The following is a 27,130-nucleotide window of genomic DNA, read 5'->3' on the forward strand; positions in this document are numbered from 1 at the left end:
TTGTTTGTAAATTCTTGCTATAACGCCATAGGACACATTTACACGTCTATTTGTCAACATATACAGTATAAATAATAACCACAGATTTGACAAAAACACCAAATTTTGAAAGTAATACATTAGAGGATTATTAATATAGGATAAACATGCCTCATTGTATTAAAATATTTTAATGTTTGTATGGAAACAACGTTTGTGTAAAGAAACTTTTTATCCAGCACACGCATGTGCCCTTTTTTTTACAAATACAATATTTATTTATCATCTGCAGTAAATTATTTACTTAAGATCTTTATATTCTTCAAGGAGAGCTGTACATAGACTCAAATAGTGGTGACAATTGCGGCTAAAACTGGTTTTGTATCGCTGAAACGTTTCTAAATATGGATTCCGCGTGTGTCAGCCAGCAGGTGCAGGATGCAGGTTCTGCATTTGGCTCTTTTATACCGCAGTAAATGGAGGGGACAGCTGAGCTCGCGCGCCCGAGGGGAGATGAGGGCGGGGCCACAGACAGCTGAGCTCATTAGCATTCTTACACAAAATGGGACAACACAAACACGACATTAAACCACCCACTTGAGAGCCGTCCAAACCGTGTGGGTTTTAAGGGTGTGCACTTGTGTAACTTTCTCGTAAAATGCCTTTTAACAGTGTTCACGGACACCTGGGAGCGATTCTACATAACGCCATGTATGTTGGCTAATGAAGGTTTAAGGTGAAATCTGAGGAGAACGCGATCTGAATTTTTATTTTATTTTTTACATAATTTAAATATTGCTTAAACATAAAATACATACATTACCGCAAAGATTACCATTAAACAAAAAAACCTACGTTAAGGGGTGACGTGAGCCGTCAAACTCGCGGGGGCGGGGGTTTGACGCGCACCATTACGCAACCAATCAGGACGCGCGAGCAGCACGCGATCGAACAGACCTTAGCAACTGAGTAGCAATGCCCTGGAAACAACCCAGTGTAATATTCTCGAAAAATCCAGTTAAAATACATTAAGTTTCCCATTTTCATATATTTGGAATTGACTGATGTGCCTTTACTGTATCGTCACATGACATCCATCAAGCTAACCCTCCCACCTTGACATTTTCATGCCTCTCACGTGATATCTAAACTCATATTCTCTGCATTTGGTGTTTTTTTATAATGATGGAGATCAGGATGAGATCAATCACTGTCAAATCAATAGGGGAGGACAGGAAAGATATTGACTGTGACTAACATGCCTCCCCCGTTTGCCACTCTAAACTGGAGACCCTCTTCTGAGAGATCTTTATTCATTCTCTTGTATTAGGACACACAAATCTTTCAACAACTGAAAAGATTAAGTCACGGGCACTTGGATACACATCGATGTGCAGTTTATATATATATTATTCTTATGGCTTCAAATTATTCGAATGTATATTCACGCCCCTTTTGAGGAATAAAGAGAACAAACTGTCCCACAAAATCCAGATGTTTTATTTCATAGGAACACGTATAAATAAATGTAACAAAACAATGTGTATTTGGTTGGTGACATAAGGTGTTGCATGTATCGTAATACTGATTTGATCATGGTTAGCAGACTAATGCCATCAGATTGCACAGCGGAGGCGTTTTATTGCACCGGCTCGTGGAGATGTATGGAATTCATTTACTAAAGAGCATTTTGAAGTTATAATCGATGCAACTGCAGATTCTGTTCCTATACATCATTTGGCATTCTAAGAAAAATGGCCGGGTTTGTTTTTGCATTGCACACAATATAAATGGTGTTTTTCAGCAGCGCGTAAAGGGTTAGCTTTGAATTGGCTTTACATTCATCCAACCCTTTGGATATAATGAAAAGCAAAATCATTTTTTTTTATTGAAGTTATTGAAAACATTGATCTTTTGTTGATCTTTGTCAAACATTTTTAGTTTGAATGCAGACCATCCCAGCTCCTCATAATTGTATAATGTTTGTAAATTTGTATTTGAGAAGCTTAATGCATTAGTTTTGCCCTTCGCTTTAAAGAAACCATCGTTGCTTAATAGTGCACAAAATGTTCCCTTAACTGTCTTCACTACAAACACATTGAGCAGTAAATCACAACACTGCCATCTCATGCCTGACTTCATTCCTAACACTGTTTGACAGTTATGGATTGCAGTTATTGGTGTTACTGAAACAGTCGATCAGAAGCTCTGTGTGGCCTGATCTCAGTTTTTAGCGCTGGAGTCGTCTATGCCGGAGAACCCGGATGGACGCGGTGCTGTTCTGAGTCATTAAACGGGTCACCAGGTCCAAACTCAGTCCAGCCACCTTCTCCCCGTTCACCTCCAGAATCTCATCGCCGACTCCAAGTAAACCAGCGTAGAGCTTTTCAGTGTTGCTGTCGCCCATCTCTTCAACGTACACCCCTAAAATCACAGATGGGATTTATAAAGTCAATAACAAGGGTAGAACATTTGGTAACTCAACTCAATTTTTTGTAATGTAGGTTTTGTTTGAAAGCGGGTGCCAAAATTCATCAAGGCAACTGATTGACTTTTAAATGCATTATTACTTGATCACATGTAGATTACATTATCAAGAGACACATTTGCATGATTAATTTGGCAGATGCTTTATCAACACAGTAAACAAAACCAGCAATTTATCGTGAAGGGATAGTTATAATACGTTTAGGAAACTTAAAGCAATTAAAACAATTTTATAAAATAAAAACAAATGAAATATTGTTTGAAAATCTTTAAATAATTGATAATGAGAAATATTGCGGAAATTATAAACTGAAGCTAGTTTCACCTTTCACTAAAATATTTATAAAAAATAAATGAAAGATAATATATAGATTTTATATATATATATATATATTCAAATATATATATAACACATAAAATTATAATAAAAGTAAAACAAAATAACCTAAATATTATTCAAACAATCTTTACCTAAATGAAAATTGGAAATGTTTCGGCAACAATAAACTGAAATAAATTTAAAATGATCTTGTGAAAAATTCAATAAAAGATAATCTATGAATAAAATATATTAACAAAATAACATTGCTAATAATGCAATTTAAATTAACATGAACACTAAAAATATGTAAATATAGGATACAATATTTAATCAAATATTTATTTTATCTAAAAATACACCAACCTGGCAACCCAATCAATAACCATCTTAAATTTGCTGACTATGATATCTGTACATATCATGTGAACATCAGATGGGGGTCTGTTACCTGAGTCTGGCCTGCCTTTGCCTCGTGAGATGAGAAAGCCGAAGGGTCCATTTGGAGGTCTTGAGAGTTCCAGCAGGATTGTGCCGTCAGGGAAGGCCTGAGCCACACGACCCACCGAGCGCACAGCACTGGGCCGCCCTACGTCCTCTACACTTAAGGCACGCTGGAGGTCCCTAAAACACACAAAAGACACAGATTAATTTACCATAGCCCCTAGAAATATGAATGACATGCATTATTTATAAAGATATTATTATAATGATGATATTATATTTGAGTCTTCTGTTATTGAGAGACTAAATAACAACAGTGCTCATATGGATGGCTGTTTTTGACACTTGTGTATTAGCATGTCTTGTTCTGAAACTCTCTCTCAGATCCAACCAAGAGGCCAATAATAGCATCTCTGTGTAACAGCTCCTTCGTTCTCATTGGCTCTTGAGGAAGATGATGTAAGCAGTAGTCCTGCTCCAGTCACCGGGGCTGGAATTTCCTCTCTCTCTCTCTCTCTCGATCTTTCTCTCCCCACACATACAACTCACTCATATAAACACAACATGCTTATAGCATCACAGCAGCAGTGACAAACACACTATAAACTTCCCCCCAAACAAGCTCTTCTGGAAGGACACGCAAGAAGCTGAATTTAGCAGCAGCAGAAGTATGTAGACAGCTGATCATTCCAGAATTCCACTTCTGTCTTTGGCAGACCCACACACCTCTATTTATATCCCCTCTCTCTCTCTCTCGCTCTGAGCCAGTCAATGGAAAACACTTGTCGTGTTGCACAACATGACAGCTGTCTGGACGTTACAGCAGTATACTGCTTGCTTTACAGAACAGAGGATGACTTACATTGTAACCTTCCAGTGCTATCAATGAATTCAGAGATGTTAACAGACTGGTTGGTTATTGCAAATGATTAGGGAGAAATTGAGAATATAACAAAAAACAGAAAGATGTCAATAAACAGCCTCTATTGTTATTGTGCTATGCTGATAAAAATGGTATTACCATGGCACTTTGAAAGTAAACCTTCTTTTAGGCCCAGTTATAAAATAATATAATAAATGAGTATAGTATATTATTTAGTATTACATTTTATATAAATATTCAATCATTTATGCAAAACAGTGGCAAATTATATTATATTATAACGATATATTATTATAATATAATATATCATCTTTGTGATGTTATCTAATGTCATCTTATATTATACAGTATATTCCTACATTTCATTATATTGTAAGAGGTTTATTATATCATGGTGATATTGTTATGCTTGGTGAATTATTGTGCTGTACCTGGTGAGTACAGGGCTACAGGGCTGTTCTCCTGGACTGTATGCTGAAGATCTGTCTGTTTTTTTCATTGTGATCTGAAGGTTTTGAGCCGACGAGGATCTTCTCATTTGGAGAAATGGAGACCCCTGGTGGTGTGTCATAATACAGTCAGATTGAATATTCATTACTTGCACTGATCAGTCAAGATTGCAAATTCATGTATAACACAATTAAACTACAAAAATTACACAGATACAATGGAGTCATTTCAGAAAACTGGAAATGAGAAAAATATTTGGGATTGCAATTTTGGCTTCTTAAAGGGAAATTCTATCCCTGCTGAAAATAGTAGAAACCCTTACAGAACTTCGAATAGATTTAATGGTCATAATGGGAATTCAGTTGGTTTTAATTGAAACTATAACAGTCGCTGTGGGTCTCTATTAATATCTGTTGGGTTTTATTAGTGGGATGTTCTCTAGTGGAAGTGAACCAATAAAACACCAATTAAACTTAATGGAATAAGACCTGTAACGTACTACATTTTGTAATTTGGTGATGGTTTTAATGGTGAACAGATGATGGTTCATACTGGTATCACATTTTACGATTAAAGTAAAAACCAAACGATTAGAGCGCTAACCAGGCGGATGGTCTGTAGTGAGGGAGCTTTCTTCAGCTGGTTATAGTGTCTGTGTGTTGGGCTGGGGGATGTTGAGGGTGAGGTCTGTCTTGGGTTCGAGGTCGTGTTCGAGTTGGGTTTAGGGTGCAGGCTGAGATGATCCATGCTGCTTGAACGTCCTTTTCCCAGCAACCCCACGCTGTTCAGTCCCATGGCAGAGAAGAAGCGCCGCAGGGACAGTTTGGATCGACCCTCCCGGTGCTCAGCGTCTGTCCCTGCTCTAAAACACAGAAGAGCGAGATTTTAGAAAGGTTATTTCAGTTCTGTATTTGCTGTTTCAGTCTAACTGTTGGTAAAACATGATTATAGGTTTGAATAAGCCACAATATGATCCATGATATGTTTGAAATGCCTGTGCAGTTGTGATTCTTAACCAATAGGGGGCAGTTCAGCATTGGAAAAAAGCAAATCCTGGCCCCTATTTCTCCTGACCTACTTTGAGACTAAAGTGCCAGAGCCCGGAAATTAAATCTTTCGGAGACTGAACGAACTTAAAGGACCGAGATAGAGAGGTTATGGGTAGACTTTCCACTAGCTTCTATGAATTTAGAATCTGTTCTTACTGTGAAAGGTTTGGGCTGTTGGCCCTGTGAAGCACTGATTTGATTGGTCCTCGGACGTGTCCGTCATTCAGACGGGTTTGGGTTGATTCAGCACTGCCGGATGTTGCATCAGATCCCAGCGGTCCTACAGCCTGCTCTACATCTGCAGGACATAAATGATGGATGAAGCACCACAGGTCCATAGCGTACGAATACATGAACCATAATAATGCATCATGTATGATCATATTTTATTATTTACATTTTATAGAACGAGTAACATTTGTTTCCCTCATATTGGGCTGCGACAATATCCATACAAATTAAAAGATGACCTTGCTAACTGAAAAATATCAGCTTGACTCTGGGAAAATCTTTCATTTTTAGATAAAAAAATGTAAACTTTACTATTGAAAAAATAAGAACACATTCAAGAGTACTGTTTTCCTGTAGCTCAAACTGATAGAAAATTGCAAAGGTAATGGGTTCGACCCCCAGATACAAAAATGTACAGATGTATACATCCTATTGTAGTGGAGTAGGCGGGGTGAGACCTTGGTTCAAGACCGATGAGTAATTGTTAATGAGGGTACAGCTGGCGCTAATTAACAATTACCCACCGGTCTCGAACCACCGTCTCGCCCCGCCTACTCCACTACATACTCACCGGTCTCGAACCACGGTCTCGCCCCGCCTACTCCACTACACCTATATAAATCAATTGTAAGTAAATATACAATTAATCTACAATGTACATTTTTGTGGGACTTGACTAAACTAACCTGTCGTTTGGGACCATTCCTCCCCTTGCACTGGAATGTTTCTTGTTCTGGCTAAAGAAGGGCTCACCACCAATGATCTGTCTTCCCAGTAACCCAACCCAGCGGAGGGCTGCTCCTGAGAAAAGCTCTCCACAGCGCCCCCTACCTTGACGGAGTCCATTTGCACAACGCAGTACTCTGGCGAAGACATGAGGGTGACAACTCGCTGACCGGCGGAACGGCCTTTTGAGCTTGATTTCAGAGCAGATTTTTTGGGTTGGAGAGGCGGAGGGGTTGGTTGTGGAAGGTTGTGTGGTTCTCCTTTTGGAGGCAACGGAGGAGCCACAGGGAATGCGATTTTCATCTGTCCTGGTTGTTCTGTGGCGTAGGGATTGTGAGGCAATGTCATAACTCCGTTCGAAAAACACATCTGAGTTCCGCTGACCGCGAGTTTGTCGCCGTCCCTGAGGCCGTTGACATACAAGGGTTCATTCTTGGTCTCTAGTTTCCTAACCTTCTTCTTCAGCTTTTGGATTGTTCCTTTAGCACTCAAATAATCCACAGCATTCGGCGGACTGCAGTGCGTTCCATCGCTCTGGACGATGGCGGGACTCGTCTTTCCGATATACGTCTCCTTAATCTGTTCGATTCGAACCAGGCGATTGGGAAGGGTGGGAGCCACCCAACACGGTATCTTCCCTCCGACTTCTCCGTTTGATACCGTGGCGTTCAAGCTAGCCCCGTGTACATCATGCAGAAACGTCCCACAGGAATTGCACTGCCTATTCACCGCCGGACTTCTGTAATGCCCGTTGCCATTCGCCAGACTCTTCTTAGCTTTGGCCTTCCAGAATATCGAACCTGAGTCGGCTTCCGTATGACCGCCGATGTAAGAAGATAGACTGGGTTTGGACACCAGCAACCCCTGGGCCCTTTCTCCGGCCCTGCGTCGCTGGCGCAGGCGCTCCAGGTAGCGCACTTCGGCTTCCTTCTCCGATTCGTCTTCGAAACGCACCCGCGTGGGTGACTGGCCGTGTCTGCGCCTGGTCCCGCCCGCAGAGTCGCCGCTGGAGGAGTCACTGAGGTTGCCCGAGTGCACCGCCACGCCCTCCTTTCCCGCAAGAGGAGCCTGGTGTACGCCAATCCAGGACAGCAGCTCCCTGCGGACACACAGACGTGTATGAAACCAGATGCATTCTTGTGAGCATACAACCAGCCTGTACCACAGAAACAGACGCATGCATCTCTCAGCATGAGGCCGTGAGGTTAAAAGCATGTCAGGAATGTCGAGGCCGTGCACGGTGGTGCCAAAGCCGAGAGACTAATTTCATAAGGAGGTTGAGCTCAGTACATCAGACATTTCAATGTCATCATAAAATCGATGTTATATAAATCTATTTCAAGTTGTATGCAATGAAGATGTTGTTCAATGGGAACTATTATGCACATTAAGGGTTGCTCACTGTTCTTGAACCCGTGGGACTGTTTAGAGCAGTGAATGTGTGTTAAACAGTCGATCCTGAGAGAGGCGGTTAAGTGTAAAGTTTACCCCGAGCAACTCGACAGCAGCGCACCTGAGATCACAGATCGGTTTTCCCGTCAGGGATGAGCGAGGAGGGAATTAACAGAGTAGAGGGAGAGGAACAGTTGCTGATATGACAGGTGTAGCGGAGCTGAAACTCAATGTTGTTTTCTCAAAGATTCGGTTTCAAATGGATTAGTCAATTGTATATTATTTACCAATTCGTTGGTTTTTGTATTTGAATTCAACCAAATATATGCAAATTAACTTATTTATTTAAATCTGTTTTTTTCCTGCTTAGCAATTCGATTTAGCAGAGAATTTTCTCCAAAGCGACTTCAACCAAAAATATATATATATTAAAAAAAATATGCATCCTCGTGTCATTTCAAACCTGTGTGACTCTCTTTCATCTGCAGAACACAACAGAAGATATTTTGAAAAATGTCGGTAACCAAACCACTCCCAATGATTTCCATTGTATGGACACAAAACCACTGAGACATTTCTCAAAATATCTTCTTTTGTGTTCCACAGAAGAAAGAGTCACATAGAAGTCTTCAAACAACACGTGGGTGAATAAATGATGACAACATTTTCTTTTTTGGGTGAACTGTCCCTTAAAAAGCATCAAATAGCCTATGTGCTCATATATGAATAGGGAGAAAAACGGTGAATATTATTTTACTCCATGCGTGCCCCATTTTGTTGTATCATTCATCTGTTCCGGATTTCATCGGAGCAAACATGGAGGCGGGCAGGTGGGCGTTTAGGCCCGTCTGTCTTTGTGTGAAAGTGCTGAGGTAGAGAACAGAGTGGCGGAGGGTGAAGTGGGATTTAAAGGCACTGACCGTGTGCGTATTGTATAATTCAAATTGTCTTATGTAACATGTCAGGGCAAAACAGTGATAAAACTTCATATATTAAGTTTAAAACTTGGAAAAAGACTAGCGTTATAATGACTGCTGTTCCACTACTGGCATTAAATGGACATCTGTGGTCATAAAAACAGAAAACAAATATTTTTATTTTACAAAACTAACTAAGCTATTTATGTAAATACAGTTAAAGAAACTCTAATAAAAACAGAGGAATTATCAGTTTCAGACACATACTGTAAAATGAACCTTAATATTTTTTTAAACAACGTATTTTGTCGATAGCGGTGGGTTTACAACAGGGCTTGAAATATAAACAAGCACCTGTTGCTTCTTGAAACACTTGCTCATCTTCCCACAATACAGCTTAAGCTTTACACCCCCACACAAACACAAACAAGCTCTCAAGTGCGAGGGTTTCCTTGTTTCGATCTGTATGTAGACGCCCTTCCTTCCCATGATGCTTATGATTCTAAACCCCAAACCCCCCACCACCCCTCAACCCCCAACGAATGATAATAGTGACAAATAATAAGATACAGAGTTATGGAAACTTACAGGTTGTCCCTCTGGACGGGCAGGATGGTGTGGTCGGCTTTAAGAGGGTTGGACCGGGCCTTCATACGCGCTCTTTCCAGCAGTCGTTTGGCCTGCTCGTGTCGCGGGCTCAGCGGAAGGTCGTCGGCCAACACAAAGGCCCTGTGGGCCGGCCGGAGAGAGAGAGACAGAGAAAGAAACACGTCAGCTCCTGTGTAGAGTCGGTGGGGGGATTAAGTTGAGCGGGCCGTCATCACTAATTAGGCTGACGGAGGTTCAGTGTGTGTGGTTTGTACCTCATTATGGGTAAGATAAGCTTAACTGATTACTAAGTGATAAAAAAAATTATTGGAATATTACTAATTACTTATTAAAGTAAAAAGTAAACTGTATGATGTATTTGAAATCATTATAAAACATAGTAATGCAAGGGGTCATTCTTAGGAAATTGTGCTGTTTGGGTCCCATTTGTGTTCCCAATGACTAAAAAGAGATGCACTTATGTATCGGTCGTCGATATCTATCAGATGATTTTCATTCGCCCATTTGTTTCAATTTAACACCATTTGAATTTTGGCTACAGATTTCCTGTGTTTGCTTTGTAAAGATAAATACTGGGAAATGTACAAGTAAAGAAAACATCGAACGTGATTGTTGTGGTGTGCCCTTGAAAAACTGAAAACAAATGAAAACTTAAAAAGTTTAGTAATAGCCTTCAAATTTTTTTTTTAATCAAACTACTTGAAATTTCCAGGAATATATTGTCTTGCTTTCCCAAAAATGATTATATGTTCTAAAACATCCTGTTTCATTATTTCAGAGATAGGAGCAGAGCTATTTCCCTTGTTCTTAGGTGGAGTTAAATATGAAGAAGAGGCAGGAAAAGCATATGATACGATCAAACGTTTTCCCATGATCTCACTTTCCCTCGTGTTTAGAGTAATGATGGAACTGTAATTATGAGTCGCAAAACAGTGGACAGAATCACTTAGTGAAACTAAATGTTCTCATTGTGTGTGAATGACAGTGATGCGAGTGCATATATCTGTGCTGCCCACCTTTGACTGCTCTCACTACCTTGAAGGGATATTCCAGAATCCAGATCACTGTCGTTCTGGCCACAGATACCTGCAGAAACAGATTGAGATGGATTACAAAGAATTTGATCTCCCTATAAAGTGCCCACCATCCCAAACCAAAAGGTGTTGTAAAAAAAGTTTTTGTTGTCTATTGCTTTTGTTGACATCTCATATTAAATGTTTGCAGAAGTAAATATGGAATAAATTGATTATTGATATTAAATTGACCACATTAGTTTCAACTTATTTTTTTCTTTTGCACAGCCTAATTTATATTATCTTTTGTCAAGTTCAACAATTTAAAAACCATTTCAGTTATGTGATTATTTTTGTATTTCTTACACTTTAATACGAACATTAAATTGAAAGATTAAACAGAAGGCAAAGTTATTTATCATATTTATTTATTTTTATTTATTTAATTGGTATTTATATGCTATATTACTACAGTATAATTCAATATTTAATATTTAATTAAAATATTATATTTCATTAACACTTTTATATCAATATATCTATGTATAACATATTTGTAAATCTAAATATTTAATTTAATTTAATATTTTTTAATGATAATAATATTTATGATATATGATTTAACTTAATATATTAAATTATGTTTTAATGTGATGTGTTAATTTTATTATATAAATGAATATACTTTTATTTATTATAAAATATTTTTATTCCAAAACAAACAAAATGAATGAATTAATAATTTTATTTATTTATTTAATTGCTTTTTATAATATAAGATTTTAGTGTAGTATAATTTGAAATTATCAACATCAATATTATAATCTATATATATATTTTTTAATATCATATTATATATTATTATTATATATTTCGTTTAATGTAATATTTTAATAATAATATGAAATTTGATTTAATTGAATAATAATAATGTAAAAAATATTTCATTCAACTTCATATATTAAAATATTTAATTTTATGATACAATATAATATACTTTTATTCAGGCTATTATAAAATAATTTTATTCCAACAAACAAATGCAAGTACGAAAAACAAATGTGCCACACTGCTCTCCCCTTTATCTCAATCAATTTTATTTGCGTTTTTTATTGTGTTTTTCTCATTCTTATCTCACTGTTCCCTCATATCTGGATTATCCATTGCTCGAGTCTATATGACCTCTGCTTTATTAAGGATGTCGTGTACATGTTTATAATCCCGATTAGTAATATGGAAACATGTTGTAGCAGACAATGTCTTCTCATCGTGCTCTTAACATGCATTAACACCTCTCTGATAGGTTGGGATTAATGCCGTTACGCATGATATCGTACTTTGGGTTATATCGGATGAGGCAGATTACAGATTTACCTCTGCCACCAGTGTGCGTCGAGTTCTCTAGTCGCTGTTCCGGGTTTGTCACCTCGCCACCCTCGTCATATTTAGTCTGGGGTTTCTGCAGCATCTGTTTGAGAAGGCCACGGTTCATCTCGACCCTCTCTGCCAGCGACAACGAGCTCCCGCTGCTGCACACGCTCTCCAAACTGTCGGATCGCCAGAGTCCACTTTGCATCGTCGATCCGACCTCAACGTGATTGTACCTGCGCAGGTGGCTCTCCAAACTGTCAGATCTTTGCAGTTCTCTTGGGAACCTTTGGGCCATTTTGGAAGCAACCGAACACAGGGTTCCTTCGTCTGTCCCCACAGGAACGTCCATGTTTGGAAGCACCGTCTGCGGGCTACCGGACCTCCAGAAGCACTTGGGAGGCATCCACGGTTTATCAGACAGTGACACATGGTCCCCTTGAGTTCCACAGACATCACTAACCAGGCTTTCTACACTCGCTCCTTCTCCAAGTCCACATGGAATTGCAAGCATGGGTGTAACATGGTCATACTCGCTTCTTTCCAACTGAGGCTCCTCGTCGCTGCTACTAGAGCCCCAAGCGTCGGTGAGAGCATATCCCAACTTGAAGGTCCCCGAAACCATCCTCTTGTCCTTGGTTGCACTTGCTGGTTCTTTCCAAATAACTTTGCGCTCAGCGAGAGACTTGACCTTGGACTGCAGAGCTGATACTGCAGAGCTTTGGGTTTGTCGGGTGGGAGTCGAAGAGGGAGCAGATGAGGAGCCAGGCTCTGGGCTGGTGCTAGATGGACGCCAATTCTCCGCCTGCGTGGGTTCAGGTCGCTCCCTGAGATTGGCGAGATCGTTGTTTTGGGAGGCTGCAGGAAGAGGTTCGGCATCCTCAGACCTGACTGCGTCCTGCATGGTCAAATCAGAGAGTCAGAGGAGCTTCATAGTGGCTGAGGAGATGGAAGGAAAAGAACAAATACAGTGTTGATTAATGTTGATGTGTTCTTTTATAAACTAAAAGACCTTTGATAATGAAAATCCATATATTTATCATACATTCTTTTAGTTGCTATTTAACAATAACAAATTATATACATACAGTATAATACAAACTATAATAAAACACAAAACATTTTCATAGGTTTACATGGTAAAAAACATGGGAATAACGCCATTACAAATAACTCACATTACATAAACAGACTTCTTTTTTGAAGTCTTAACTAAGGCATTACTTTTTAAATGTCATATACATGTGTTAAGCTGCACTATTTATTACAACAAAAACAATCTCATTGTTTATCAAAATTGTCTTTATTTATTACTATAAACTTAGAGGGATATGAATTTTATTATCTAATTTCAGAATTCCTCTGCATTGTCCTCTTATGTATCAGAATGATCAGTGAACGTTGTGATTTTATCCAAAAAATAACCTCTAAATTGAATTTCTAAGCCACAGCATACCCACAACAAAGTACAAACAGCTCAGATGAGAAAAAACAACACAAAATACTTTCCATAAAAATGAATTTCTCCAAAGACGGGTAAAGCCTCTTTTTTGCTTTGTATAAGACAACATTCTTCGCTTTCTTTAAAAAATAAATAACAAATCATTTGATGCATGCATTCACATTCTCTAACATGCCTCAATTCATCAATATCACATTGCATAATTCCTTCGCTATTATTTCATTCGTCTTGAGGCTCCGGTTTGGTCACAGATGGTTTCATTGTCCTCAGACCAGATGAAGGACGGGGCAACTGCACACATTCTTCATTTAAATTGTGTTTTGGTGTCAAATTTGTGTCAAAAACAATTCCGAACCCTTGCAAAATTTCTGCATTTCCGCTGCATTTCCGAGTGTTTTAGATACATGATTCTCAGGTGTAAATACAATTATTGCCCAATTCCCAATTCGCATACTTTCCCTCCTTAATAGTACTCGAATTAGTATGTCCCAGATCGTAGTATGTTGAAAAGAGTATTCCAAAGATTCCCGGATGGTCTACTACTTCCTTTAGAAATTGATGTGCAGAACGATGCACACTCTAACGGCTAATATTACCCACAACTCATCACGAGTAGTCGGAGTTTAGTGACCACTAGAGGTCCACTTCATTAATAAATTACATAACCGATGCATACTAAATTAACAAATGTAAGTATACAGTAAACATTACATATGAAATAATGAATGAACAAAGATTTTTTTTAATTTTTGTGTGAATTGTATTTTTGTGATCCCATAATCTATCTTGTAGTCTATGCTTTGTTTGGCCCACAAAGAAGCAGTTACAAGGACTAGGAAGTCGATAAATTACATATGTACTCTACAAGTCTACAAGTGCAAAAATCTACAAATGTTTTAGTTTGAATTACACTTTAATTTGGTTACAATGTCCACACTTGAACATCCCTTGTATTTTTCCAACCATGTTGTCCGTTTCATAGCAGGTTAATAACTTCTTATAACTTTATCTTTAATCGTGGGAGCTCTCTTAAAGCTCACCGTCGGGGTTCCTGACAAATTTCACATCCACTTGGATCACTTTGGATTGTACTCCGATTCCTATTGATTATGTTTTTAATTTGATATGCAACTGTACTATATTCCATAAAAATGGCCGTGTGGAGCTGTTGTTTCTATTATTCTTTTTAAAAAGTTCATCTTGTTGAAGTTGAGCCACCTTATTAAAGGACTGATCCACCACTCTTTTTTGATATCCTCTCTGTTCAAAACGATCTTTCATATCTGCATCTGAGCAATTGAAACGTGTCTCTTGATCACATATTTGTTTTAGTCTTTGGGACTGACACAATGGTAAACTGTTCTTAAGAGGTTCAGAGTGAAAGCTCTTTGCATGCAAAATGGTATTGCAGTCTGTATCCTTTCTAAAAAGTGAAGCATAAATTATCCATCTTGGGATACTTCCCCCAAAAATTAAAATTATGTCATCATTCACGCACCTTCGAGTTGTTCCAAATGTGTATACATATCTTCGTTCTGATGAACACAGAGAAAGATATTTGGAATCATGATCATAACCAAACAGATCTCAACACCCATTGAGTAAATGATGACAGAATTTTAATTTTTGGGTGAACAAAAACAGCACCAGACTGCTTTCAAACCGCCAGCCGTCATTAAAAACTCGCTGTCGTCAATAGGACAACTCCTAAATGAATAAAACTGACAAAGACGTTCAGGTGTGAGGAAAATGCGTTGAACTTCTGGCAACCATTACCTAAAATCGCTGGAACATTTAACAGAAAAACCTAGGATATCTCAGCGGGAAATTCACAAGTGAGTGAGTTTTCTTGGAGATTCATTTAATTTAATTGGTCTTCTCTAATGAGGACAACAATGCTGAAGGTTTTTCCTCCAGGTACCACATGTTCACGCTTAGATACGCTCCACTGTTTGAGCACGGTTAACTTGCTTGAATACACACAGACACATAAACAAAGTAATGTAATTAAAGTACATAAGAAAAAATAATGCAATTCTAAGATTTAAAGGGACAGTTCACCCAAATATTCGAATTTATCTCATGTCATTCCAAGCCTCTATGTCTTTCTTTCTTCTGCAGAACACAAGCGACGATTTTTTTGAAGAATGTTGGTAATGAAACAACACTGGCGCACATTGACTTCAATTGTGTGAACACAAAACCACAGAGACATTTCTCAAAGTAACTTCTAAAAAAATCTTTTGTTTGATGACCAGAAAATGTAAACAAATTCAAACCAATTATTTTTGGAATGAATAAGAAAACTGAAATCATGTCTGTCTTCCTCAAGTTGTCTTTACAGTATTTGATCTTAAAATTAAATAGTTTTAATCATGTTTCAGTAAAAAAAGGTTTTAAAGCATAGAAGCTTGTGATCGGCCTGCCCGTTTATAAGCTTTTTTATAAACCCGCTGGCGCTGACCCCAGCACACACAGAGGTCAAAGTGTCCAACCAGGAATAAAAACACAATCATCTATGGTGGGAAGTGGTCTCTCGCAAGGGACCACTCAACCCGTCTGACATTTACTTAACACTGAGGATAACACAAGCACGCGTCAAGACAAACTGTGTTTCGAAAGCAATGACTCAGACACAGGTGCTCATGAAAGCTAGAGCAACAGCTTTAACTTTACCATTACACAAGGTCATAATCTATTCTTTTCGAGCGTCTTACCTCATTCTTCTTTCGCCTTTCTGACTTCCAGAGTGGCCATGTGAGTCCCTCTAAACACCATTTTAAGATGTATAATAATCATATTTGCTTACAAGGAGCAAAATCCAAAGCAGCCGGACAAATCCCATCGTGATCTAGATTCACTTGGCCTTCGGATTTGAGCTTTTTAAAGCTTCACACATTTCTCTCTCTCACTCCAGTTGTTTCATGGCAGCAAAGTGAGGAAAAAGTATGCTTGGTACACTCCCACTTTTAAGGAAGCAAAGCTGGCTTTATAAACCGTTGTCTCCTCATCTACAATCCCAGAAAAATCACAAACCACACACACCGCTCCAAACACTCCTCTCGCGTTACCCGGTAAGGGACCAGCTGTAAAAGTTGACTACATGTGCAAAGATCCCCAGGTTACTATGGAGATAGTCATGACCACCTTAGAGACAAACTGACCTGTGAAAAGTTTCTATTGGTGGAGCTGACCGGGTTGCTCCGCCCACGGTGGGAGGGGTGTAATCCTACCCTTGGATTTAGGGAGGAACGGAGATGGAAGAATTTTTAAATGCTGAGGAGAGGAAGTTCAGAAGTCTCCAGGCACATATTCCGGCTGCCAAGGAATTTCCTTTGTTGATTGTGAATCTGGAGCCGCCGTCGTGCGCTCGCTCTTCTTTATGTTCTATGACCTAGACATGTCGGTGACCTTCACATTAAGATAATATCATTTTAGGAGATCATGGTCCGGTCTCTGCTTTGATTTTTTGAAGTTACTTAAACGCCATGATTATTTTCCTTGCAGTAAGCACTTGAATTGCTGATCTGGGGCCAGTCATGCAGGAAAGCCAGATGTAACAGAGACCACTGGATTGGGTCCAAGGACGCATGAACTGCAAGACAAAAAAATGAATAGACCTTCTCATTTGTGCATTGCATGGAAACAGACACAGTCCGGCCTAACCTTGTTCAAGAGGGAAGTATGTAAAACACACTTGCTATTGCTACAACCAGATTATAATAACTTTATGAAAAAAATGGATCGAAACCGGTGTTCGAAACAAATACAAGTATTAATATTTTTTATATTATATTTTTCGCTTTCTGTAAAATCTCAAACTATATTTATCAAATACAAATTTTTTTTCAAATCATTATTTGAATTTAAATACATTTATAATTTGACATTAAATCTTATTAAATAAAAAATGCAACAAGCTAAATAAATTATATCGAAGTTGCATGACTTCCGCTTCTCTCTGGTGTTTTTTTAATCATTTTAATTTTCTTGTTTCATGTGAACATCATTCAGCGTTCAGTCATCTTTTCAAATATTTATATTCACCATTAAATTGTTTCCGAAGTCCTCCAAAGCTTTTTAATTACAAAACGTACACAAAAACAAGAGTTTCTTTTGACTGAAAGTGACAGTTCAGTTACCCGGATGATTGTCAATAATAATATATTGAATTAATCACGATTAATCATAATTAATAATAAATGTAATACGGGGTAAATAAAATGAATAGCATGGTATAAAATAATAAAATATTGTTTTAATTTTTATATAAGCTTAACAATACTCTTAATGTAGACAGTCACAGCACTTCAAATAATCGATAAATCGTCACATGCATTTATTCATAAAGCCTGTTTAAAAAATACCTACTTGGTACACACGTGTGAAATTACATACATAAATAAATCAAAGAAATAGCACAAGCTGGACTCTAAAGACTCACTGTCATACATATCTGACACGTACCTGTCAGTCACCGTCCACTACATCATACATGATTCCAGAGCTTCCCCAGGAAAATATTGTTCTCTAAAGTTTGCATAGACTTGGCAGGCCAGACTCCAATTTAACTAACGAAGGAATTCTCAAATTCCACACACATCTTTTCCATGGGGCCCCACTATTGGTTCTGCTGGATAATCTGCCCAAAGATTAAGACCAGCCACTGGTGAGATACTTGCGTGGATCACTTCAATCTGACCCCCGTTGACCCCAGTCTCCAGTATAAGTGAACGGGGCTCTGATGAGATTACTTTCACAAGCACTCCATGAGCTCAGATGTTCTCACTGATTTGTGACGTCACCCATCTTCCCAGCTGTTTGATTGGACACCGTCCACAAACTAAAATCAGATTATGCTCAATCTGGCTGTTCCTAGATCTGTTGCATCAATTGTTAAAAACCGCATGTTTAAGTAATGTGACGCAATATTGTAGTAAACCTGAACTTGAAGTATTTGGTGGATCACAATTAGTTTGATTCATATAAAGGTTGTGCGAAATGTAACAGCAGTAAACAACGTGTTTTTTGCATTGACAAATGCCTTCGATTTATAGTGAAACTGCGTCATCTAGTGGTGAGTAAATAACGTGTGAATATGTCTAGCAGTTTAGAGTAAAGCTATTTTTCTATTAGATAATGATTTGATGATGATAACTAAGAAATTTACCAATAAAATTAATAATTTAAATAAATATTATTAAAATTTATTAAATATATACTCATTTTGCAAATCCCCCTTTAGATGCCTTTTAATATTTGGGCACATTTATTTTCTCTTCTGGTTTTAAAAGCATCTCTGTTCTAATGTTTTTGTAATGTAATGTTCCTAATTATAACATTTTCTTCGAAAAAAGTGTTCATTTACAAGTAAGAAAGTGGATAATTTTTTTTTTTAATAAAATAAATACGCCAGTTTTAATAATTAATTATTTAAAATGTATCTTTGAACGTTGTCTACCTCCGTGTCGAATATAAAACAATTTAAACTCAACAAACTTAATAAAAGTCGTGTTGATCATATGACATGGTGACATACGCCATCATCAGCTGAGCTGAGAGGAAAACGATGCTGATGTCACAGTGCTAGTAGTCGGGCACGCGCTTTAACCATCGACACACAAAAAAGAGGGTACGTGTTCTTATTTAATTTATTCATTTGTCACATTTGACACGTAAATATGTCACAAAGTGTTAAAATATGTTTCCGGTTGGTCAGAATGTGTTAGTACGTTTGGCTCTTTGGTTTGTTGTTGTCGTGTTTTAGTGCAGCAGTCGAGCTCGAGCTAACTCAAAACAGACAGCTGCTAAACTATACTGTAGAATATGTACAATATTAACACGTGCACAGGCTCAGTTTAACTTCATTTATATATATTTATACATCATGTAGAGTAAATATCATTTTTTTGTTTTCACAGGTAGTTTATTGGAGGATGGCGTTTGTGAAAAGCGGGTGGCTGCATAGACAAAGTGAGTTTATCTTAACTGCGTTTATTATTAAACACCTTCAAGCTTTTGCTTATTTTAAAGTCAACAAAACAATTTTGTTTGTGTTATTCATTTAATGGATTAAATAACACTGCAATTAACATCATTAAATAATAATGTTACAAATTTAGTTTCTAGATTTTAGTGATTTTAATAGCATATGTTAAGTTTAATGCTTTAAAAATAAAAGACTTAATGCATCAACAGTGCTCGATGACAAAAATCATAATCAAGATTATTTCGGCTAATATTGAAAACCCGATTATTTAACATGATTACTCACTAACTTTTAAAACTACATAGAAAAATTAAAAAACTTGGCTTTTAAAGTGTGAATTTACTTGGAAAAGAAATAGCACAGCTTTATAGATTTATAACCACAAGAAAAGAGGGTCCTTGCCGAATGGGATGCGGCACAATAGTCGGCCAAAATTGACGATTACGATTGTTTTCGAGTAATTACACAGCCCTTATCAATAGTCTTTTTGATAGCTTATCTTAGGAATGTTGTCTTCTCTCAGGCACCATCTTGCGTCGCTGGAAGAGGAACTGGTTTGACCTCTGGTCAGATGGACGTCTGGTCTTCTACGATGACCAACAGAGACGGGACATGGAGGATGAGATCCACATGAAGGTGGACTGCATCAACATCCGCAACGCCAATGCGTGTAAAGGTGATCTACACTTCATCTAATGCCTTTCATCTTGCTTTCAAACTGTGGGAGATGAGAAACCGAGACACACTTCAGTGCCTTATATGTCTGATCTGGAGGTCAGATGATGGACATTGCATCTTTTTAAATCCAAGTTACAGTCTGTCCGTCGATCTTCATTGTTTATTGCAGAGCTCACGCCGCCTGATGGCAAAAGCAAAGATTCCCTCCTGCAGATCGTGTGCCGGGATGGGCGCATCATAAGTCTCTGCGCAGACAGTGCAGACGATGCATTGTGAGTCATTCAAAACTTAATCGCAATTGTGAGCACGATAAATAGGTTCACAGTAGCACAAAAATCATTGTTTATCTATTATCTCTCAGGGCTTGGACCATTGCTCTACAGGATGCTAGAGTCAATATGGTGAGTCACCGTGTGCTTACACAACCTTTTGATAGGTGAAGAAAGCAAGTGCATGTTTACCTTTCTATCAGCCAGGCCTCGAGGGAGTCGGCAACCTTTTCCATGCTGGTTCTGGGACAAAATATGTGGATATGCGGGTTAAAGCTCAGAGCTCGATTTGTTGTAATGAATTTAAATAAATTATTGAGATTGGGATTTTTTTTATTCAAAAGTAATTGAGACGCCTCCTGACATGATTCATAAGAACTCCGTGTTGTTTTTTGTTTGTAGGTTGTGTCAGCCAATCAGATGGGTTTTGCTGAGGAAGTCATAGCGTCAGCCCCTCCCCCTTACTCTGAATTAAATCCAACTCCACAGGTAATGTCACATGAGTGATATTTAAAGGAATGTGGCAAATAGAAAGCAAATCTGTCATATGAACATGGACGAATTTCTATTTGCTGGTAAACTTGTCTGACCAAGAAGGGCAATTTGAGATCAGTTATGTTTTACAAGCGATACCTCAAACACAGAGTGTCATAAAAGTGTGCAGTTGACATAAACGTAAACCTTTTTTTTGGTTTCGACTCATCTGTGGCCTGTATCCCGAAGCTCGGTAGTTTGATTTGACCGTACTCTGAGTTTTCGGGCTCAAGAAGATGGATTTGTTTTGAGGGGGTTTCGTCGCCATGAAGAGCCTTCCTGGAGTAGGAGTTAATCTGGGTTAAAGATCGTAAACCAAAACTGGACCAGGCAGCCCTGAGAAAAGTGATGTATATCAGATGCAGTGAAGCCACCCCACATGTATCTTTCGCTTCAAATTAAAAGAGTTTCAAGTGAAAAGATGTTGGAGAAACAATCTTTTGCTTCTACGTGTTTATTTGTATTGTATATTTACATTTTATTCATTATAATTAAAAACACATTCATATAATTATTATATGACCTAATCATTTATATTAATTAATTAATATTAAACACAACATTTGAATTAACAAACTATATTTGTAGAAAATCAAACTTTAATATATAGAGCATTTTAAAGTAATGAAGCATACATTTCATCTTTTGATCTTCCGGTAAACCTATATAAATAATTTAAATTAATTTGATCAATAGCTGCCTTCTCAAACTTTCACTGTAGCCGTGTTTATTCCTGCCTTGTAAAAGTGTTTCAATTCATGACATTTTATCTTAATGATCGCTTCATCTTCAACAGAAAAGTGAATTACGCTGATTCTCGCGAGAAGTAAATCAAACTGATGATACATTCCATGCCTCTTGCGATTATCTGTCTGCCCCACATGTCACACTTTCAGGTGCACGTGTCTCGCAAACTGTGTATCAAACCTGAATTGACAAAGAACTTTTATATCAAGCGTTGTGCTACGGCTGAACTTGATCTAAACCAGGTTGAGTTTGTCTGGTTTTGTCAACTCAAAGCTGCAACTCAGTTTTTGTTCATCTCGCTTTGTGATACAGACCATGGGTTAAATAAATAAAATAAAAAATTAAAATTTGCTCTGTCTCTGTTTAGGTTTATTACCCTGATGGATATGGAGGCTATGTGCCTCATCCTCCTCCTTATGCCACACAGATGGTGTACGCCGCAGATGGACAGCAGTACGCTGTCTCCTATCCTTACCAGTATCAAGGTACTAGGAAGCTTGTTTACCTTCGCCTTGTTTTATCATGCCATTGTTTACCTGATCCGGTTTTTGACAATGTAGCATTTATCAATTATTATGATCTATTTTCAGGAGGTTATAGACCTGGGGTCAACAATGTTGTTGTGCAGGAACGTCGCCATGATGATGCAGGTGACATCGCTCTGGGAATGTTAGCCGGCGCTGCGACAGGATTGGCCCTCGGCTCCCTATTTTCTGTATTCTAATGTATTCCTGCCAACCCAGCCTAACCCCTGAACTCAAGCAGCCTACAGCCATTTTAACTTTCGACTTTACACATTTTAAATGCAACACGTACTGAAGGTGTTATAATGTAGCCAGGGGTTGTGCTTATTTTTTGTCTGTGTCAGTTGATTAATTTGACTTTGTACCAAAGGCGTAGAAAACTTTGTTGCTTTGCAAATGTAATCAGTGCGATTTAGGGATGTATACTGAATTATTGGCTATAAGAGTCGAGATATTGATTATCTTTAAGGTTAATAGATCGTCATTCTCATTAGCTATCTTGGTGTCTGCCTCTACTTCACTCTTGTTGAGTCCAAAATTTACCTGTAATACTAACAATAGCCTGTTATGAAATTGTACAGTCCCTGGAAACTGATGGAATTGATCATGGGCAAACCACATATAATGTATACATAGTTTTATTGTTTGGAAATAATTTCTTAATCGCTAAATTAAGACTTTGTGATGTGATTCAGGAAAGAATTAAACTAATTATTAGATCTACTTTCCCATAATTATTAGCATTTTTTGTGGATGGCCTTTTTTACATTTAGTTTTGACTTGTTTGTGCATAGTGTATTCTCCCTTTGTATGTTATATTTATTTTGTTAGAACCGGTGTGTCCTGTTTTTGCAAGGATTTTTTATTTATTTTGCTTATAGGACTTAATGTAAAACTTTCAGCCGTCTCAAATGAACTAGCACATTTATTCACAACATTTGTGACCGAACGCTTCAGATGAAATAATAATGGAAATTTGCTAGTGATACACAACAGTAAAGTGGGATTGATTATACTTGTTACATTTACATATAATAGTGCTATTGAATTTATCCTTTGTTGTTGTGCTTTGAACTTTGAACATGTATATTAATAAGTATGTGAACTTGAGTTCATGTAATACAGAATGTTTGCATAAGAAGGAATTTCAGATAGTTGTTTTGATTGAACTCTCGTTTGCTTTGTGAAACTTATCTTTGAGTTTAATAGGCCGATGATTAAGACATACTCGGTCATCAGTTATATCATATTTAGAGTGCTTTGCCGTTTCAACTTCAAAAGTATGTCACTGCAACATCTAAATAATTTGTAAAATGCACCAATATATTAAATCATGTGTTATTTATAAACTATTAAACCAAGATGTTCCGTTGTTTGTTTGGTCAATAAAGTCAGTGTCGGATATGTACAGACCCTTTTGACAATCGTTTTGAAATACCAGCCATTTACATTACAATGCAGACATCTTGTCAGTACTTGTCTGTAATTTATCTTTTATTTACAGACAAAGTAGGAAAACAGTAGAAAAATAATGAAATGCTTCAAAGGTTGGTCAAAAATAAGAAAAACACTGAGTTTTGACATTACCGCTCAATGTATTCGCGTAAAAAATGTAAACACTATCTCCACTCAATGGTTTCACATTCTAGTCCAGATATATTAAAGATTTGTATACTTTCATTTTGTAGCAAGTCGAGCCTTCACCAGCCTTTAAGGCACAGGTCACTAAACTCATAACAAAGTGTTTCAACGTCCAATGCTTATTGTCAAAGGCTGACTCAAAAGATGTAACACTACGAAAGTACATAAAGATCTGAAAAGAAACAAACAATGCATCCTGTTTTTGGCATTGTAAATACAATGGAAAAATATAAATAACTTCCACCATTTTAAAGAAGGAACAAAACCCTGCACAAATTTTAAAGCTGGAACAACTCAAAATAAAAAAATTCTGTTGGTTTATCCTTCCTGGCCAAAGTCATCTGTAAACTTTGTGAGCTTCTCCAGATCTTCCTCGTTCACTGTAGGCTTGGTTCTCTCTAGAGACCTAGACATGTCCTCCTGAAAAAACACCATAAAGATCAAATCAAAGTAAGCTCTGTGAATTTCTAATAAAGCATTCTAATATACTTACAAAACTAACTATTGGCTCCAGTAGTTTATCACTGGCCACGTCCACCCAGGTCATGGGTATCGCGTTGGGATCGTTCGGGGAGCAGGGAGTCAAGAGGTCATCCACGGAGACATCAGGGTTGTTCCAAGCTTTCCCCCTGACCTGTTAAAACAACCATGAGAGGCTCTTAATCTCTGCTTCGGGATTGTTTCACTAAATGTGTATGATAAATGTACGTTTGTACCTTTTTAAAGTGGGTGGACGACTGAACTTTACGAATGGGCTGCATGAGGGCGTCTCGCACCACGATACTGATGTCGGCACCCGAGTAGCCCTCCGTTTTCTTCCCCAGCGTGATGAAATCGGCTTCCGTGAGACTGTTGGGGGTGGAGCCGAGGTGGAGCTTGACCATGAACGTGCGTGCGTGTTGCTCCGGAAGAGGGATGTAGATGCGCTTTTCGAACCTTGTCAATATTAAACAGACGTCAATAAAGAAAAATACAGAAATCTTTGTAGACTGAAAAAGTCAGTACCTTCTTCTGATGGCAGAATCCAGTGTCCAGGGGATGTTGGTCGCTCCGAGAACCAGAATTCCCTCGTTGTCGTTTCCCACACCTGAGATTTTCACAAAAATAGGCATAAGGTTCCAGAAAGTAAAATCTCAGGACATTTCTCCAGCTAGAGTGATATTACCTTGCATCTGAACCAGGAATTCTGTCTTGATCCTGCGAGCCGCTTCGCTCTCGTTCTCGCTCCTCGAGCCGCACAAAGAATCGACCTCGTCGATGAATATGATGGAAGGCTTGTTTTCCCGAGCCAGACTGAATAGATTCTTCACCAACCTGAAGATGACAAAACCATGATTACCGGTAAATAGTCAAATCTCTACTCCTAAAATCATTGTTATATGATCGTATTGTCCTTAAGTCCCCGCCTTACTTCTCACTCTCTCCCAGCCACTTGGACACCAGGTCTGACGACGAGATGGAGAAGAACGTGGAGTTGTTGGCCTCCGTAGCAACCGCTTTAGCCAAGTAGGACTTACCCGTTCCGGGAGGTCCGAATAGTAGAATCCCCCTCCAGGGAGTCCTTTTCCCTATGAGGGGAAGAGATGGCAAAGTTTAGATCAGTTTGGAAAGAGATATATGCACAAGTCAATCATTTAACCCATCATACCTGTGAAGAGATGGGGGAATTTGATTGGCAGAATGACGGCCTCTTTAAGAGCCTCCTTGGCTCCCTCCAATCCAGCTACATCATCCCACTTGATGTTGGGTTTTTCCATGATAATGGCACCTATTAAATAAGGAAATATTTTTTAATTTGCTTTTTTTCCCCTGACTAAATAAAGGTTTTCAAAGGGATAGTTCACCCAAAATTTAAAATTGTTTCATAATTTACAAACACTCAAGTTGTTTCAAACGTGTACTAATTTCTGTATTCTGTTGAACACAAAAGAAGAATTTTGAAGAATGTTTATAACCAAACAGTTCTTGGGCACCATTGACTTATAAAGTACCATTTTCCTATTATGGTAGTGTGTGGTGACCCAGAACTATTTGGTAAGTAAATAATGACAGAATTTTTTATTTTTTTATTTTCATCTATCCCTTTAAGAAGCTAAACGGGGTAGAAACTTAACAAAAAATATATATTTTCTTTATTTTACCCTGCAGTTGATTTTTGAATTTCTTTTTCTCTTCATCACCATCATCACTTTCAGTCCTATAAAGTACAAATTGTTAAGAGAATTTCATGTATTTATGTATTCGCACTCTGTGAACTCAGCCGGATCAACGTGAAGTGGTTTCTAACCCTTTATCATCAGACTGAGGGACCTTCACAGGTTTGGACGGTGGCGCGCTCTCTTTCTTCTTCAGGTACTGCTTCAGCTGTTCGGCTCTTTCCAGGTAATCCACACATTTCGCTCTGATGCTCTGCTTGGCCTTTTCTCCCTGAGCATCATCTGCACCATGAAACAATGCATTACTTAAAATAAAATCTATCAAAATGCATCTAAAACGTAAATGATATAATACATTTAGGTTCTGAATTGGGCCTATTGCTGTGCATGTCCAGAAGCAAAACCAGGACGCACAACCAAATAGATGTTAGACTGCTTACATTTGACCACGTGAAGAAAATACTGGATTGCATGTTGATAGAGGCGAAGAGCTTCCTCATAGTTTTTGGCTTTGTCCTCCTCTGACGCTCTACCGGCCAAATCTATGGCTTTCTGTCATACAGAAAAGAATGATACTAAAGGTAATAACATATTAAGCTTGTCACGTGCATCACATCACGGTACCATTACATGCTATTACGACAGACCTAGAAATGTGATTTTGTTACATGTTTGTGTTAAATAAGAATATGTTATAGTGTGGCGTGAATGAATAACAGGTTTGACCAGTCTAAGGACAGACTGAAGAATGCATAGCAGACATTAGTTAAAAAGCTTTACAAACTATTACAATTATAGAAACACGTTGTCACAATTTGCGTACAATCTAAACATAAAGACCAAACGTTAATTCTACCTGCCAAGCCAACATACAGTAAACGGAACAATACAACGTATATATTTTTCAGAATATGTGGTGATACGTGTATCAAATTGCAGTTAATAATTGACAAAACAATAGGAAAAAACACGTATAAAATATGTCTTACCTGTAAATTGACGTTGGTCATTTTTGTCGAATAAATCGGTCGATATATAAAATATCGTAAGTCTGTTAAAACTGAACGGATGGTTTGTTACTGCGTCGGTGGAAATGTAACAAATGTCCACATTTTGTCTTCAAGATTCTTAAATATTTCTAGAAAGCTGTCTAGTCAAATCTGTGCGTTCTCGATTACTTCCGCGATTATAGTGTTTACCGTGACGTACGTATGACGAGCGGTGGAGCTCCGCCTTTCCCACGAATCAGACACGCCTCTTTTG

At 38.1% G+C, this 27,130-nt stretch overlaps 3 protein-coding genes across 7 annotated transcripts; 1 reads left to right on the plus strand and 2 right to left on the minus strand.

The window, feature by feature from the left end:
• Window positions 1–1,456: 1,456 nt before the first annotated feature.
• Window positions 1,457–17,814, minus strand: si:dkey-121a11.3 (uncharacterized protein KIAA1614). Of its 4 annotated transcripts, none has more exons than XM_056758270.1 (11): window positions 17,797–17,814; window positions 16,494–16,924; window positions 11,874–12,806; window positions 10,503–10,572; window positions 9,466–9,606; window positions 6,529–7,667; window positions 5,768–5,909; window positions 5,166–5,424; window positions 4,544–4,668; window positions 3,237–3,409; window positions 1,457–2,403 (listed from the first exon to the last, which is right to left on the minus strand). In XM_056758270.1, exons 3-11 carry the CDS (start codon window positions 12,769–12,771, stop codon window positions 2,210–2,212), a joined length of 3,141 nt encoding a protein of 1,046 aa, XP_056614248.1. In that variant the 5' UTR covers window positions 12,772–12,806; window positions 16,494–16,924; window positions 17,797–17,814; the 3' UTR covers window positions 1,457–2,209. The 4 variants fall into 4 exon arrangements, with proteins under 4 accessions (XP_056614248.1, XP_056614247.1, XP_056614246.1 ...); XM_056758269.1 differs by lacking the exon at window positions 17,797–17,814 and having other exon boundaries at window positions 16,494–16,740; window positions 16,844–17,051; XM_056758268.1 differs by lacking the exon at window positions 17,797–17,814 and having other exon boundaries at window positions 16,494–17,051.
• Window positions 17,815–18,717: 903 nt separating this feature from the next.
• plekhb2 (pleckstrin homology domain containing, family B (evectins) member 2) lies at window positions 18,718–23,431 on the plus strand. Of its 2 annotated transcripts, XM_056758261.1 has the most exons (8): window positions 18,784–18,961; window positions 19,251–19,302; window positions 19,842–19,994; window positions 20,166–20,268; window positions 20,358–20,397; window positions 20,668–20,754; window positions 21,914–22,031; window positions 22,137–23,431. In XM_056758261.1, exons 2-8 carry the CDS (start codon window positions 19,266–19,268, stop codon window positions 22,268–22,270), a joined length of 672 nt encoding a protein of 223 aa, XP_056614239.1. In that variant the 5' UTR covers window positions 18,784–18,961; window positions 19,251–19,265; the 3' UTR covers window positions 22,271–23,431. The 2 variants fall into 2 exon arrangements, with proteins under 2 accessions (XP_056614238.1, XP_056614239.1); XM_056758260.1 differs by having other exon boundaries at window positions 18,718–18,961; window positions 21,914–23,431.
• Window positions 23,432–23,543: 112 nt separating this feature from the next.
• LOC130429604 (vacuolar protein sorting-associated protein 4B-like) lies at window positions 23,544–27,096 on the minus strand. The gene is made up of 11 exons (XM_056758256.1): window positions 26,857–27,096; window positions 26,308–26,419; window positions 25,999–26,149; window positions 25,853–25,908; window positions 25,360–25,479; window positions 25,123–25,279; window positions 24,877–25,025; window positions 24,717–24,798; window positions 24,428–24,647; window positions 24,205–24,345; window positions 23,544–24,131 (listed from the first exon to the last, which is right to left on the minus strand). Exons 1-11 carry the CDS (start codon window positions 26,875–26,877, stop codon window positions 24,030–24,032), a joined length of 1,311 nt encoding a protein of 436 aa, XP_056614234.1. The 5' UTR covers window positions 26,878–27,096; the 3' UTR covers window positions 23,544–24,029.
• Between the last annotated feature and the right edge of the window lie 34 nt (window positions 27,097–27,130).

Source organism: Triplophysa dalaica, chromosome 10, assembly GCF_015846415.1.
Source record: "Triplophysa dalaica isolate WHDGS20190420 chromosome 10, ASM1584641v1, whole genome shotgun sequence".
Taxonomy (NCBI): Eukaryota; Metazoa; Chordata; class Actinopteri; order Cypriniformes; family Nemacheilidae; genus Triplophysa; species Triplophysa dalaica.

Bases quoted from the DNA above. Each gene is read 5' to 3' on its own strand.
- plekhb2 (XM_056758260.1), top strand. From the start codon at position 19,266: ATGGCGTTTGTGAAAAGCGGGTGGCTGCATAGACAAA. The intron at 20,269-20,357 runs GTGAGTCATTCA...ATTATCTCTCAG, and splicing joins GACAGTGCAGACGATGCATT to GGCTTGGACCATTGCTCTAC. The intron at 20,755-21,913 runs GTAATGTCACAT...GTCTCTGTTTAG, and splicing joins AATTAAATCCAACTCCACAG to GTTTATTACCCTGATGGATA.
- LOC130429604 (XM_056758256.1), bottom strand. From the start codon at position 26,877: ATGACCAACGTCAATTTACAG. The intron at 24,648-24,716 runs GTACTGACTTTT...AATATTGACAAG, and splicing joins GATTCTGCCATCAGAAGAAG to GTTCGAAAAGCGCATCTACA. The intron at 24,346-24,427 runs GTACAAACGTAC...TTGTTTTAACAG, and splicing joins CGTCCACCCACTTTAAAAAG to GTCAGGGGGAAAGCTTGGAA.
- si:dkey-121a11.3 (XM_056758270.1), bottom strand. From the start codon at position 12,771: ATGCAGGACGCAGTCAGGTCTGAGGATGCCGAACCTCTTCCTGCAGCC. The intron at 10,573-11,873 runs GTAAATCTGTAA...CTGTTTCTGCAG, and splicing joins GACGCACACTGGTGGCAGAG to GTATCTGTGGCCAGAACGAC. The intron at 5,425-5,767 runs GTAAGAACAGAT...TCTGTGTTTTAG, and splicing joins AACAGCCCAAACCTTTCACA to AGCAGGGACAGACGCTGAGC.